General features: G+C 45.4%; 1 protein-coding gene across 1 annotated transcript in view; it reads right to left on the reverse strand.

The window, feature by feature from the left end:
• Window positions 1-3764, reverse strand: part of LOC126213232 (uncharacterized) — a 121262-nt gene extending 117498 nt beyond the window's left edge. Inside the window, exon 1 of the mRNA XM_049940882.1 lies at window positions 3297-3764. Within this exon, the coding sequence (XP_049796839.1) occupies window positions 3297-3702 (406 nt within the window). The 5' untranslated portion in view covers window positions 3703-3764. The remainder of the gene's footprint in view (window positions 1-3296) is intronic.
• Window positions 3765-16208: the final 12444 nt, after the last annotated feature.

Raw genomic sequence — 16208 nt, forward strand, 5'->3', positions numbered from 1 at the left:
TTTCTCTAAATTTCCTCAGTAACGATTCACGAAAAGAACGCCTCCTTTCCTCTAGAGACTCCCACCCGAGTTCCTGAAGCATTTCCGTAACACTCGCGTGATGATCAAACCTACCAGTAGCAAATCTAGCAGCCCGCCTCTGAATTGCTTCTATGTCCTCCCTCAATCCGACCTGATAGGGATCCCAAACGCTCGAGCAGTACTCAAGAATAGGTCGTATTAGTGTTTTATAAGCGGTCTCCTTTACAGATGAACCACATCTTCCCCAAACTCTACCAATGAACCGAAGACGACTATCCGCCTTCCGCACAACTGCCATTACATGCTTGTCCCACTTCATATCGCTCTGCAATGTTACACCCAAATATTTAATCGACGTGACTGTGTCAAGCGCTACACTACTAATGGAGTATTCAAACATTACGGGATTCTTTTTCCTATTCATCTGCATTAATTTACATTTATCTATATTTAGAGTTAGCTGCCATTCTTTACACCAATCACAAATCCCGTCCAAGTCATCTCGTATCCTCCTACAGTCACTCAACGACGACACCTTCCCGTACACCACAGCATCATCAGCAAACAGCCGCACATTGCTATCCACCCTATCCAAAAGATCATTTATGTAGATAGAAAACAACAGCGGACCTACCACACTTCCCTGGGGCACTCCAGATGATACCCCCACCTCCGATGAACACTCACCGTCGAGGACAACGTACTGGGTTCTATTACTTAAGAAGTCTTCGAGCCACTCACATATTTGGGAAGCAATCCCATATGCTCGTACCTTAGTTAGGAGTCTGCAGTGGGGCACCGAGTCAAACGCTTTCCGGAAGTCATGGAAAATGGTATCCGTCTGATACCCTTCATCCATGGTTCGCAAGATATCAAGTGAAGAAAGGGCGAGTTGCGTTTCGCAGGAGCGATTCTTTCTAAAGCCGTGCTGATGCATGGACAGCAACTTCTCTGTCTCAAGGAAATTCATTATATTCGAACCGAGAATATGTTCGAGAATCCCGCAACAAACCGATGTTAAGGATATTTGTCAGTAATATTGAGGATCCTTCCTTCTACCCTTCTTATATACAGGCGCCACCTGCGCTTTTTTCCAGTCGCTCGGGACTTTACGTTGGGCAAGAGATTCGCGATAAATGCAAGCTAAGTAAGGGGCCAATGCAGTAGAGTACTCTCGGTAAAACCGAATTGGAATTGGAATCCCATCAGGACCTGGCGGTTTATTTACTTTCAACCCACGTTCAGGAAGACCTTCAGGGTTTGGCTAAGATCGTTTGAACGCATTAATCCACAATGATCCACGTCATTGTACTCGAAAACTGGCAAATGTGATAAGCTGTCGTCATTCCTCTAGCGTGCGACATTTGCATGCAATGGGGAAGGTTCAAAAGTCGTGTGTGTGTGTGTGTGTGTGTGTGTGTGTGTGTGAGTGTGTGTGTGTGTGTGTGTGTGTGTGTGTGTGTGTGTCCGTGTGTGTGTGTGTGTGTGTACTGTGTACTGAACCGGGGACCTACAAACGACGGACAGGCTTCGTGCCGCCGTAGCCCTCAGTGGCTCACAACCCCACAACAGGCCACAGCAGTCCACCCACCCCACCGCCGCCCCACACCGAACCCAGGGTTATTATGTGGTTCGGCTTCCAGTGGACCCCCACCAGAAACGTCTCATACCATATGATTCAAAATGGTTCAAATGGCTCGGAGCACTATGGGACTCAACATCTTAGGTCATAAGTCCCCTAGAACTTAGTACTTAAACCTAACTAACCTAAAGACATCACACACACCCATGCCCGAGGCAGGATTCGAACCTGCGACCGTAGCAGTCCCGCGGTTCCGGACTGCAGCGCCAGAACCGCTAGACCACCGCGGCCGGCATACCATATGAGTGTAACGAAATGGCTCTGAGCACTATGGGACTTAACATCTATGGTCATCAGTCCCCTAGAACTTAGAACTACTTAAACCTAACTAACCTAAGAACAGCACACAACACCCAGCCATCACGAGGCAGAGAAAATCCCTGACCCCGCCGGGAATCGAACCCGGGAACCCGGGCGTGGGAAGCGAGAACGCTACCGCACGACCACGAGATGCGGGCAGGAGTGTAACCTCAAATGTTTGTGTGGTAGAGTAATTAGGGTGTACGCGCACGAGGAGACAGTGTTTGCGCAGCAATCGTCGACGTAGTGTAACTGAGGCGGAATAAGGGGAACCATCCCGCATTCGCCGAGGTAGATGGAAAACCGCCTAAAAACTATCTACATGCTGGCCAGCACACCGGACCTCGACAGTAATCCGCCGGGCGGATTCGTGCCGGGGGCCGGCACGCCTCCCTGCTCGTGAAGGGTGTACCTCGCGCTCTAAGCCAAAATCCTAAAAATCAGTTGGTGGCTAGATGGACATCTCGGTTTTTTTTTTGTCATCAATTGGTTCATAACGACATCCACCGTTCCTACGCTGTATCGTTACTGGTGACGAGAAATTGTGTCTTTACTCTAATACAAGGAAAAGAAAGGAATGGTTGAACCCAAGCAAACCAGCATCTCCCAGCATCCGCAAAAGATAATGTTATGCATCTGGTGGGAAAGCGACGGTGTGCTTATTACGAAATGCTTCTCCATGGTGTAACCATTACTGCTAACATTTACTGTCAACAAATGAGACGTGTTGCAGACACAGTCCGAGAACGACGAGAAGGAAGACTGGGTGAAGTGGTGCAACTCCACGATAGCCGGCTGCTGTGGCCGAACGGTTCTAGGCGCTTCGGTCCGGAACCACGCTGCTGCTACGGCCGCAGGTTCGAATCCTGCTTCGGGCATTGGTGTGTGTGATGTCCTTAGGTTAGTTAGGTTTAAGGGGCTCCGGAACGCCCTATACTTGCAGTGTTAAAATAACGCTTATAAATTACATCTTTCCTCACAAAGTATTTGAGGTAGGAAGTTGAACTTTTTACAGATTATTTATTAGAATATGGGCTACAACTTAACACAGGGATTTTACAAAATTTTAGTTCAATTACTAAAGATGATTTTTTTTCAATTGTAATGAAAATTCACAACATTTTTTTGCAATTTTTTATTTATATATTCAAAAATATACAGTTTTTCGGAAAAAGGCTGTGTTAAATTATGCAGAAGGTACTGTGTAACATTTACTGAAAGTTTGAAACAAATATGTTTGGAAGATCCTTAGAAAACATGTAATTAGTATGAGAAAATAAAAGTTATGGGAATCGAGCGACAAAGATTGGATTAACTTTTTAGTGCATTCCAGGTCCGTAGGATGGATTATCTTCATCCTCTGCAAACTCCTCCTCCAGCTTCCTCTTGTTCCTCCTCCTGTTTACTCTTGCTTGTATTTCTAGACTCTTTACAGCCCTGTCTGCAGCCCGAAGGCGTTCCTTGTCTAAAGCAAGCATCGCTCGTACCATGTTAGAACCTATCTTCATTCCCATGTTTCTAAATACCTTGCACCTTACAATGTTGCCATCATTGAAAGTCGCAACAGCATCATACACACCAAAGTGAAGTGTTTCTATTCCAACAAATACAGTCTTGGGGATTCTCGACCATATAACACTATTTACACTTTCATTGGGGTTTTGAGTTTTTCCGTGAATACACTTTTTCAACAGTTCAGGTGCTGCTAAGTCTCTGAAAATAGGTTTTATCACCTCCATTATTGCATGAGGCAGACTATGCTTATGAGTGTACACTTCACCAGTTAGCAATCCTTTGTTATATTTACACCAACTGTCTTCTTCTTTGGGACACAAGCTATGTTGGGGATTTTCATCGTCTTTATTGTTTACAGTAATAACACATACCTTTGGCTTTCCAACATTTCTCCTTTTCTTAAAAGCCTTCAGAGGATTTCTAATAACTTTACTTTTACTCATTATTATACTTCAACAAAACAGAGACTCAAGAAACAGAATTAATTACGAATATTTTCGAGATAACGACAGAGTAAATAAACATCAAACAATCGACAATCACACCAGCGATATATATTGAACCATCACAGGTTAGCCACAACACATACTTTATCTCACATCACTAGAATGTACCTGATGAACACGGACGTTAATAATAACACCATTTGACAGCAGTTTAACAGCGCCACAGTGGGTCACGCCCATGTAGAACACATTTCAAAAAAAATTTAAAAATAGTTGTAGTCTCCGGAATTGAATAAATTATATATCTATTAAAAGGTAATAGTCTGCAGATTCAGAAAACGCAAAAAAGTAAAAATTGAACTTTTCATGATTTTCAGCCTTTCCGGAGCCCCTTAAGTAGTTCTAAGTTCTAGGGGACTGATGACCTCAGATGTAAAGTCCCATAGTGCTCAGAGCCGTTTGAACCATTTTTGAACCACGATAACGCCCGCCCGCATTCTGCCAGACTGGCAAAAAACACTATGCCAGAGTCTGGTTGAGAAGTCATTCCGCACCCAGCTTATTCACCTTACCTTAGGTCCTCAGATTTTCACCTTTTCCGCTCCCTATCGAACAACGTTCAGGGAACTTCCTTTCCGGATGAAAATGCGCTCCGAACGTAGTTCGACGAGTTCTTCGCCTCAAAATCACGTGATTTCTATCAAATGGTTCAAATGGCTCTGAGCACTATGGGACTTAACATCTGAGGTCATCAGTCCCCTAGAACTTAGAACTACTTAAACCTAATTAACCTAAGAACATCACACACATCCATGCCCGACGCAGGATTCGAACCTGCGACTGTAGCGGTCACGCGGTTCCGGACTGAAGCGCCTAGAACCGCTCGGCCACCACGGCTGGCATGAAAATGCTCTCCGAACGTAGTTCGACTTCTTCGCCTCAAAACCACGTGATTTCTACAATCGCGGGTCGAAAAGCTACCCCAACATCAGCAGACTGTTCTAATTAGTGAAGGAGAATCTATTATTAATCACGGAAGTCTCTGTTATGCGTATTTATTAAACTTATGGAAAAACGCTCCAACCTATTACATGCAGAATCTCCGGGTAAAACATATTTTGATTTTAATGGGTTGTAGAAGCTTAGCGAAACTCCAGGATATGCAGATACCTGCCATTCCCAAGAAAAGTAATCCACTGGTAACAGACATCACGGAAGTTAAAGTACCGAGGGAAATGAATATCTCGGGAAGAATGCACTGATCAGCCAGAACATTATGACCATCTATCTAACAGCCGGTATGTCCACCTTTCGCAAGGATAACAGTAGCGATGCGTAGTGGCATGGAAGCAGTGAGACCTTGATAGGTCGCTGGAGGGAGTTGCCACCACATCTACAAATACAAGTCACCTAATTCCCGTAAATCCTGGAAATAGGCGGGGGGGGGGGGGGAGGCGTTGAGGGGCAGGGTGATGAGCACATCCCAGATCTTGCGAGCTGTGATGGGGTGGGGGGGGGGGGGGGCCGCAGCACATCAGTTGGAACTAGCCACTGCGTTCCTCAATCCGCTCCATTACATTCCTGAACTTGTGACACCGAGCATTATCTTGCTGAAAAATGCCACTGCCATCGGGATACATGATCGTCACCAAGGGGTGTATGTGGTCTCCAACCAGTGTGTTATTTACATTCCCAGACTTGTGACACGGTGCATTATCTTGCTGAAAAGTGCAACAGCCATCGGGAAACATGGTCGTCGCGAAGTGGTGTACGTGGTCTGCAACCACAGTTCTATTTACATTCCTGAACTTGTGACACCGAGCATTATCTTGCTGAAAAATGCCTCTGCCAATGGGAAACATGGTCGTCACGAAGTGGTGTACGTGGTCTGCAACCAGTGTGTTATTTACATTCCCAGACTTGTGCCACGGTGCATTATCTTGCTGAAAAATGCCATTCCCTTTGGGAGACATGATCGTCACGAAGGGCTGTACGTGGTCTGCAACCAGTGTGTTATTTACATTCCCAGACTTGTGACACGGTGCATTATCTTGCTGAAAAATGTCACTGCCATCGGGAAACATGTTCGTCACGAAGGGGTGTACGTGGCCTGCAACCAGTGTGTTATTTACGTTCCCACACTTGTGACATGATGCATGTCTTGCTGAAAAGTGCCACTGCCATCGGGAAACATGATCGTCACGAAGTGGTGTACGTGGTCTGCAACCAGTGTGTTATTTACATTCCTGAACTTGTGACACCGAGCATTATCTTGCTGAAAAATGCCACTGCCATCGAGAAACATGATCGTCACGAAGGGGTGTACATGGTCTGCAACCAGTGTGTTATTTACATTCCCTGACTTGTGACACGGTGCATTACCTTGCTGAAAAATGCCACTGCCTTTGGGAAACATGATCGTCACGAACGGCTGTACGTGGTCTGCAACCAGTGTGTTATTTACATTCCCAGACTTGTGACACGGTGCATTATCTTGCTGAAAAATGCCACTGGCTTTGGGAAACATGATCGTCACGAAGGGCTGTACGTGGTCTGCAACCAGTGTGTTATTTACATTCCTGAACTTGTGACATGATGCATGTCTTGCTGAAAAGTGCCACTGCCATCGGGAAACATGATCGTCACGAAGGGGTGTACGTGGTCGGCAACCAGTGTGTTATTTACATTCCTGAACTTGTGACACTGAGCATTATCTTGCTCAAAAATGCCACTGCCATCGGGGAAACATGATCGTGACGAAGGGGTGTACGTGGTCGGCAACCAGTGTGTTATTTACATTCCCAGACTTGTGACACGGTGCGTTATCTTGTTGAAAAATGTCACTGCCATCGGGAAACATGTTCGTCACGAAGGGGTGTACGTGGCCTGCAACCAGTGTGTTATTTACGTTCCCACACTTGTGACATGGTGCATTATCTTGCTGAAAAGTGCCACTGCGATCGGGAAACATGATTGTCACGAAGGGCTGTACGTGGTCTGCAACCAGTGTGTTATTTACATTCCTGAACTTGTGACACCGAGCATTATCTTGCTCAAAAATGCCACTGCCATCGGGAAACATGATCGTCACGAAGGGGTGTACGTGGTCGGCAACCAGTGTGTTATTTACATTCCCAGACTTGTGACACGTTGCGTTATCTTGCTGAAAAATGCCACTGCCATCGGGAAACATGATCGTCACGAAGGGGTGTACATGGTCTGCAACCAGTGTGTTATTTACATTCCCTGACTTGTGACACGGTGCATTACCTTGCTGAAAAATGCCACTGCCTTTGGGAAACATGATCGTCACGAACGGCTGCACGTGGTCTGCAACCAGTGTGTTATTTACATTCCCAGACTTGTGACACGGTGCATTATCTTGCTGAAAAATGCCACTGGCTTTGGGAAACATGATCGTCACGAAGGGCTGTACGTGGTCTGCAACCAGTGTGTTATTTACATTCCTGAACTTGTGACACCGAGCATTATCTTGCTCAAAAATGCCACTGCCATCGGGAAACATGATCGTCACGAAGGGGTGTACGTGGTCGGCAACCAGTGTGTTATTTACATTCCTGAACTTGTGACACTGAGCATTATCTTGCTCAAAAATGCCACTGCCATCGGGAAACATGATCGTGACGAAGGGGTGTACGTGGTCGGCAACCAGTGTGTAATTTACATTCCCAGACTTGTGACACGTTGCGTTATCTTGCTGAAAAATGCCACTGCCATCGGGAAACATGATCGTCACGAAGGGGTGTACATGGTCTGCAACCAGTGTGTTATTTACATTCCCAGACTTGTGACACGGTGCATTACCTTGCTGAAAAATGCCACTGCCTTTGGGAAACATGATCGTCACGAAGGGCTGTACGTGGTCTGCAACCAGTGTGTTATTTACATTCCTGAACTTGTGACACCGAGCATTATCTTGCTCAAAAATGCCACTGCCATCGGGAAACATGATCGTCACGAAGGGGTGTACGTGGTCGGCAACCAGTGTGTTATTTACATTCCCAGACTTGTGACACGTTGCGTTATCTTGCTGAAAAATGCCACTGCCATCGGGAAACATGATCGTCACGAAGGGGTGTACATGGTCTGCAACCAGTGTGTTATTTACATTCCCAGACTTGTGACGCGGTGCATTACCTTGCTGAAAAATGCCACTGCCGTTGGGAAACATGATCGTCACGAACGGCTGTACGTGGTCTGCAACCAGTGTGTTATTTACATTCCCAGACTTGTGACACAGTGCATTATCTTGCTGAAAAATGCCACTGGCTTTGGGAAACATGATCGTCACGAAGGGCTGTACGTGGTCAGCAACCAGTGTATTATTTACATTCCTGAACTTGTGACACGGTACATTATCTTGCTGAAAAGTGCCACTGCCATCGGGAAACATGATCGTCACGAACGGGTGTATGTGGTCTGCATCCAGTGTGTTATTTACATTCCCAGACTTGTGACACGGTGCATTATCTTGCTGAAAAATGCCACTGGCTTTGGGAAACATGATCGTCACGAAGGGCTGTACGTGGTCAGCAACCAGTGTATTATTTACATTCCTGAACTTGTGACACGGTACATTATCTTGCTGAAAAGTGCCACTGCCATCGGGAAACATGATCGTCACGAACAGGTGTATATGGTCTGGAACCAGTGTGTTATTTACATTCCCAGACTTGTGACACGGTGCATTATCTTGCTGAAAAATGCCACTGCCTTTGGGAAACATGATCGTCACGAAGGGGTGTTATTAACATTCCCAGACTTGTGACACGGTGCATTATCTTGCTGAAAAATGCCACTGCCAACGGGAAAGATGGTCGTTAAGAAGTGGTGTACGTGGTCTGCAACCAGTGTGTTATTTACATTCCTGAACTTGTGACACGGTACATTATCTTGCTGAAAAGTGCCACTGCCATCGGGAAACATGATCGTCACGAAGGGCTGTACGTGGTCAGCAACCAGTGTATTATTTACATTCCCAGACTTGTGACACGGTACATTATCTTGCTGAAAAGTGCCACTGCCATCGGGAAACATGATCGTCACGAAGGGGTGTATGTGGTCTGCAACCAGTGTGTTATTTACATTCCCAGACTTGTGACACGGTACATTATCTTGCTGAAAAATGCCACTGCCTTTGGGAAACATGATTGTCACGAAGGGCTGTACGTGGTCAGCAACCAGTGTATTATTTACATTCCTGAACTTGTGACACGGTACATTATCTTGCTGAAAAATGCCACTGCCATCGGGAAACATGATCGTCACGAAGGGGTGTATGTGGTCTGCAAACAGTGTGTTATTTACATTCCCAGACTTGTGACACTGAGCATTATCTTGCTGAAAAATGCCACTGCCATCGGGAAACATGATCGTCACGAAGGGGTGTATGTGGTCTGCAACCAGTGTGTTATTTACATTCCCAGACTTGTGACACAGTGCATTATCTTGCTGAAAAATGCCACTGCCATCGGGAAACATGATCGTCACGAAGGGGTGTACATGGTCTGCAACCAGTGTGTTATTTACATTCCCAGACTTGTGACACGGTGCGTTATCTTGCTGAAAAATGCCACTGCCATTGGGAAACATGATCGTCACGAAGGGGTGTACGTGGTCTGCTACCAGTGTGTTATTTACATTCCCAGACTTGTGACACGGTGCGTTATCTTGCTGAAAAATGCCACTGCCATCGGGAAACATGTTCGTCACGAAGGGATGTACATGGTCTGCAACCAGTGTGTTATTTACATTCCCAGACTTGTGACACCGAGCATTATCTTGCTGAAAAATGCCACTGCCATCGGGAAACATGACCGTCTCGAAGGAGTGTACGTGGTCTGCAACCAGTGTGTTATTTACATTCCCAGACTTGTGACACGGTGCATTATCTTGCTGAAAAATACCACTGGCTTTGGGAAACATGATCGTCACGAAGGGCTGTACGTGGTCAGCAACCAGTGTATTATTTACATTCCTGAACTTGTGACACGGTACATTATCTTGCTGAAAAGTGCCACTGCCTTCGGGAAACATGATCGTCACGAAGGGGTGTATGTGGTCTGCAATCAGTGTGTTATATACATTCCCAGACTTGTGACATGGTGCATTATCTTGCTGAAAAATGCCACTGCCTTTGGGAAACACGATCGTCACGAAGGGCTGTACGTTGTCTGCAACCAGTGTGTTATTTACATTCCCAGACTTGTGACACAGTGCATTATCTTGCTGAAAAGTGCCACTGCCATCGGGAAACATGATCGTCACGAAGGGGTGAACGTGGTCCGCAACTAGTGTGTTATTTACCTTCCCGGACCCTTGACACGGGGCATTACCTTGCTGAAAAATGCCACTACCATCGGGAAACATGGTCGTCACGAAGGGGTTTATGTGGTCTGCAACCAGTTTGTTACGGTGCCTTGCATAAACTCCGCTGGCCCCATGGATGCCCACTTGAATGTTCCCCAGAGCATAACGGAGCCGCCGCCACGTATGCCCCGCATTACAGGCGTCAAGATGTCAAGATTCTGCTTCCCTGGGAGACGACGTATTCGCGACCTCCCATTGGCATGATGAAGACGGTATCGGAATTCATCAGACCGTGCAAACTCTGCCACCTCGCCAGCGTCCAGTGGCGACGATCACGTGCCCATTTCTCTCACAGCTGCCGATGTCGTGGTGCTAACATTGGCACATGAGTGGGACGTCGGCTACTGAGGCCCATCGTTAGGAGTGTACGTTGCGCTGTTGTGTTCAGATACACTTGTACTCCGTCCAGCATTAAAGTCTGATGTTAGTTCCGCCCAGTTCGCCGCCTGTACTGATTTCCAGGCTACCCAGCCTGCGACGTCTGAAATCTGTAATGAGAGGTGGACGCCCAACCTCACGACGTCTGAATGCGGGTTTCACCTCGGTTTCACCACATTCTGAAAACACTCACTACAGCTGTCTTCGAACACCCGACAATTCGTGCATATCACTGACCTCAATTTGCAGTAGGATTTTGGAGCATACACGCGATGGTCCATTGATAATGACCGGGCCAAATGTCTCACGAAATAAGCATCAAACGAAAAAACTACAAAGAACGAAACTCGTCAAGCGTGAAGGGGGAAACCAGTTGGCGCTATGGTTGGCCCGCTAGATGGCGCTGCCATAGGTCAAACAGATATCAACTGCGTTTTTTTTTAAATAGGAACCCCCATTTTTTATTACATATTCGTGTAGTACGTAAAGAAATATGAATGTTTTAGTTGGACCACTTTTTTCGCTCTGTGATAGATGGCGCTGTTGTAGTCACAAACGTATAAGTACGTGGTATCACGTAACATTCCGCCAGTGCGAACGGTATTTGCTTCGTGATACATTACCCGTGTTAAAATGGACCGTTTACCAATTGCGGAAAAGGTCGATATGGTGTTGATGTATGGCTATTGTGATCAAAATGCCCAACGGACGTGTGCTATGTATGCTGCTCGGTATCCTGGACGACAGCATCCAAGTGTCCGGACCGTTCGCCGGATAGTGTTCAGCCACGTGTGAAACGTCAACCACGACCTGCAACAAATGATGATGCCCAAGTAGGTGTTTTAGCTGCTGTCGCGGCTAATCCGCACATCAGTAGCAGACAAACTGAGCGAGAATCGGGAATCTCAAAAACGTCGGTGTTCAGAATGATATATCGACATCGACTGCACCCGTACCATATTTCTATGCACCAACGACTTTGAACGTCGTGTACAGTTCTGCCACTGGGCACAAGAGAAATTAATGGACGATGACAGATTTTTTGTACGCGTTCTATTTAGCGAGGAAGCGTCATTCACCAACAGCGGTAACGTAAACCGGCATAATATGCACTACTGGGCAACGGAAAATCCACAATGGCTGCGACAAGTGGAATATCAGCGACCTCGGCGGGTTAATGTGTAGTGCGGCATTATGGCAGGAAGGATAATTGGCCCCCATTTTATCGATGGCAATCTAAATGGTGCAATGTATGCTGATTTCCTACGTAATGTTCTACCGATGTTACTACAAGATGTTTCACTGCATGACAGAATGGCGATGTACTTCCAACATGATGGATGTCCGGCACATAGCTCGCGTGCGGTTGAAGCGCTAGTGAATAGCATATTTCGTGACAGGTGGATTGGTCGTCGAAGCACCATACCGTGGCCGGCACGTTCACCGGATCTGACGTCCACGGATTTCTTTCTGTGGGGAAAGTTGAAGGATATTTGCCATCGTGATCCACCGACTACGCCTGACAGCATGCGTCAGGGCATTGTCAGTGAATGTGCGAACATTACGGAAGGCGAACTACTCGCTGTTGAGAGGAATGTCGTTACACGTATTGCCAAATGCATTGAGGTTGACCGACATCATTTCGAGCATTTAGTGCATTAATGTGGTATTTACAGGTAATCACGCTGTAACAGCATGCGTTCTGAGAAGTGATAAGTTCACGAAGGTACATGTATCACATTGGAACAGCCGAAATAAAATGTTCGAACGTACCTACGTTCTGTATTTTAATTTAAAAAACCTGTTACCAACTGTTCGTCTAAAATTGTGAGCCATATGTTTGTGCCATTACAGCGCCATCTATCGCAAAGAGAAAAAAGTGGTCCAACTAAAACATCCACATTTCTTTACGTACTACACGAATATGTAATAAAAAATGGGGGTTCCTATTTTAAAAAAAAACGCAGTTGATATCTTTTTGACCTATGGCAGCGCCATCTAGCGGGCCAACCATGGCGCCATCTGAGTTCCCCCTTCGAGCTAGACAAGTTTCGTTCTTAGTAGTTTTTTCGTTTGACGCTTATTTCGTGAGATATTTGGCCCGGTGACCATCAATGGACCACCCTCTGCTGTACTCTAACATTATGAATCATCTTGAAGAAAATGACTTATTGATACATAACCAACACGAATTCAGAAAATACCTTCTTGTGCAACACAGCTAGCTCTTTTATCCCATGAAGTAGTGATTGCTGTCGACAAGGGATCTCAGATCGATTCCATATTCCTAGATTTCCAGAAGGCTTTTGATACCGTTTCTCACAAGCGACTATTAATAAAATTGCATGCATATGGAGTATCGTCTCAGTTGTGTGACTGGATTCGTGATTTCCTCTCAGAGAGGTCACAGTTCGTAGTGACAGACGGTAAATCATTGAGTAAAACAGAAGTGGTATCTGACGTTCCGCAAGGTAGTGTCATAGGCCCTCTGCTGTTCCTGATTTATATAAATGATCTAGGTGATAATCTGAGCAGCCCCTTTAGATTCTTTGCTGATGACGCCGTAATTTACCGCCTAGTAAAATCATCAGACGGTCAATTCCAATTAGAAAATGATCTAGAGAGAATTTCTGTATGGTGCAAAGGTGGCAGTTGGCACTAAATAAAGAAAAGTGCGCGGTCATCCACATGGATACTAAAAGAAATCCGATAAATTTTGGGTATACGATAAATCGCACAAATTTAAGCGCTGTCAATTCGATTAAATAACAAGGAATTACAATTACGAGCAACTTAAATTGGAAAGACGACATAGATAATATTGTGGGAAAGGCAAAACAAAGACTGCGCTTCGTTGGCAGTACACTTAGAAGATGCAACAAACCCACTAAAGTGACAGCCTACATTACAGTTGTCCGTCCTCTGCTGCATTGTTGCGGCGCGGTGTGGGATCCTTACCAGGTAGGATTGACGGAGGACATCGAAAAAGTGCAAAGAAGGGCAGCTCGATTCGTGTTATCGCGCAATAACGGCGAGAGTGTCACTGATATGATATGCGGGTTGGGGTAGCAGTCACTGAAACAAAGGCGGTTTTCTTTGCGGCGAGATTGCGAAATTTTAATCGCCAACTTTCTCTTCCCAACGCGAAAATATTTTGTTGACACCCACCTTCGAAGGGAGAAATGATCATCGCAGTAACATAAGAGAAATCAGAGCGCGAGCGGAAAGATTTAGGTGATCCCTTTTCCCACGCGCCATTCGAGATTGGAATGGTAGAGAAGTAGTATGAAAATGGTTCGATAAACACTGTGCCACGCACTTCAGTGTGAATTGCAGAGTAACCATGTAGTTGTAGACGCAGATTCCGAGATGTTCGTGCCGGTTCTCCGGGCCATCACAATCTGTCATCGGTCGAACTCAGATCGCGCGCCTTCCCCATTCTACACACGGTCAGTACGCTCACAGATACTACACGCACGGTGAGCGGACATTTGCCACGGTTTTACCTGCTCCGAAAGGTTGGGTCCCTTGTCTCCCCCTCCTCCCCCTCCTCCACCTCATCGCTTACTGAGCCTCTTGGCTGGTTTACTTAACATAGAACCAGAATCTCTTTGGATTTTCCCCCACATTTCTAGAGAGAGTTTCGTTGTGGAAACTATTAAATGCATCTCGCATTGAAATCCGCACCAAATTTCGAGCCTCAGTTAAACTTCGCCAATCTTGGAGGTTTTGCGTTCGTCTACATTATACTTCCTTTCTCGGTGCTCCTGCAGCAGCTTCCTGTCGTGTTTTGTGTACCGTGGGGGATCAGTTCCGTCTCTTATTAATTTATTTGGTATGAATCTCTCGAGTGCTATTGATACTATTTCTTTGAACTTGAGCCACATATGGTCTTCTCTTAGATAGTTTGGAAGGATTGGAGACTGTCTCTTAGAAAGGCGTCAACCGAATTTTTAGTTGCTTTTATAAATATATACAGGATGATTCAAAAAGAATACCACAACTTTAGGAATTTAAAACTCTGCAACGACAAAAGGCAGAGCTAAGCACTATCTGTCGGCGAATTAAGGGAGCTGTAAAGTTTCATTTAGTTGTACATTTGTTCGCTAGAGGCGCTGTTGACTAGGCGTCAGCGTCAGTTGATGCTAAGATGGCGACCGCTCGACAGAAAGCTTTTTGTGTTATTGAGTACGGCAGAAGTGAATCGACGACAGTTGTTCGGCGTGCATTTCGAACGAAGTATGGTGTTAAACCTCCTGATAGGTGGTGTATTAAACGTTGGTATAAACAGTTTACAGAGAATGGGTGTTTGTGCAAAGGGAAAAGTTCTGGACGGCCGAGAACGAGTGATGAAAATGTAGCACGCACCCAGCAAGCATTTGTTCGCAGCCCAGGAAAATCGACTCACACAGCTAGCAGAGAGCTGCAAATTCCACAATCAACTGTATGGAGAGTCCTACGAAAAAGGTTAGTTATGAAACCTGAACGTCAACTACCCGAGGCGATGGATCGGCCGCCAGGCAGCCCGTGACAGAGCACTTCATCACTGGCCTCCAAGAAGCCCTGATCTTACCCCCTGCGATTTTTTCTTATGGGGGTATGTTAAGGATATGGTGTTTCGGCCACCTCTCCCAGCCACCATTGATGATTTGAAACGAGAAATAACAGCAGCTATCCAAACCGTTACGCCTGATATGCTACAGAGAGTGTGGAACGAGTTGGAGTATCGGGTTGATATTGCTCGAGTGTCTGGAGGGGGCCATATTGAACATCTCTGAACTTGTTTTTGAGTGAAAAAAAACCTTTTTAAATACTCTTTGTAATGATGTATAACAGAAGGTTATATTATGTTTCTTTCATTAAATACACATTTTTTAAGTTGTGGTATTCTTTTTGAATCACCCTGTATATTTCGCGTTTAGTTTTGGTGAATTTCTTTGTTACGGAACTGAGCCTCACTACGACTGTGTGTTCACAATCCCTGTATCCGTCGTGGTGCTCAGGATTATTTGTGGCTAAGAGGTAAAGTGTGTTTTAGTAACCATTTACAATTTGAATGGCCTCGTGAACTAATTGTTCAAAAGAATTTTAAAAAAAGCCTTTATAACAATTACGGAAGTTCTTTCTATCTACAATAAGGTCTGAAAATGTATTTTTGTCAACATACGGAGAGTAGATTGAAGTCACTGCCAACTGTATGAGTAGGGTACCTATTTGTGATGAGACTCAAGTTTTCTTTGAACTGTTCAGTAACTGTTTCATCTGAGACCGTGGTTCGGTAAAAGGTGCCAGTTATTAATTTGTTCCGATTGTCGAATATAACCTCTATCCGTACTAAGTCACGGGAATTATCTGCTTCAATGTCGCTTCTGAGCTGGAACACATTTTTACATTATTTTTCCTTAAGTTGTGCTTCTTGTTTCTGTTGTAGTGCAGATCATTACAATTACGAATTTTCCCTCCAAAACCTAGGATGCTTTCTCTGTGACCTAGTAAATACCAGAGCTAAACAATGT

Source organism: Schistocerca nitens, chromosome 11 (assembly GCF_023898315.1).
Source record: "Schistocerca nitens isolate TAMUIC-IGC-003100 chromosome 11, iqSchNite1.1, whole genome shotgun sequence".
Taxonomy (NCBI): Eukaryota; Metazoa; Arthropoda; class Insecta; order Orthoptera; family Acrididae; genus Schistocerca; species Schistocerca nitens.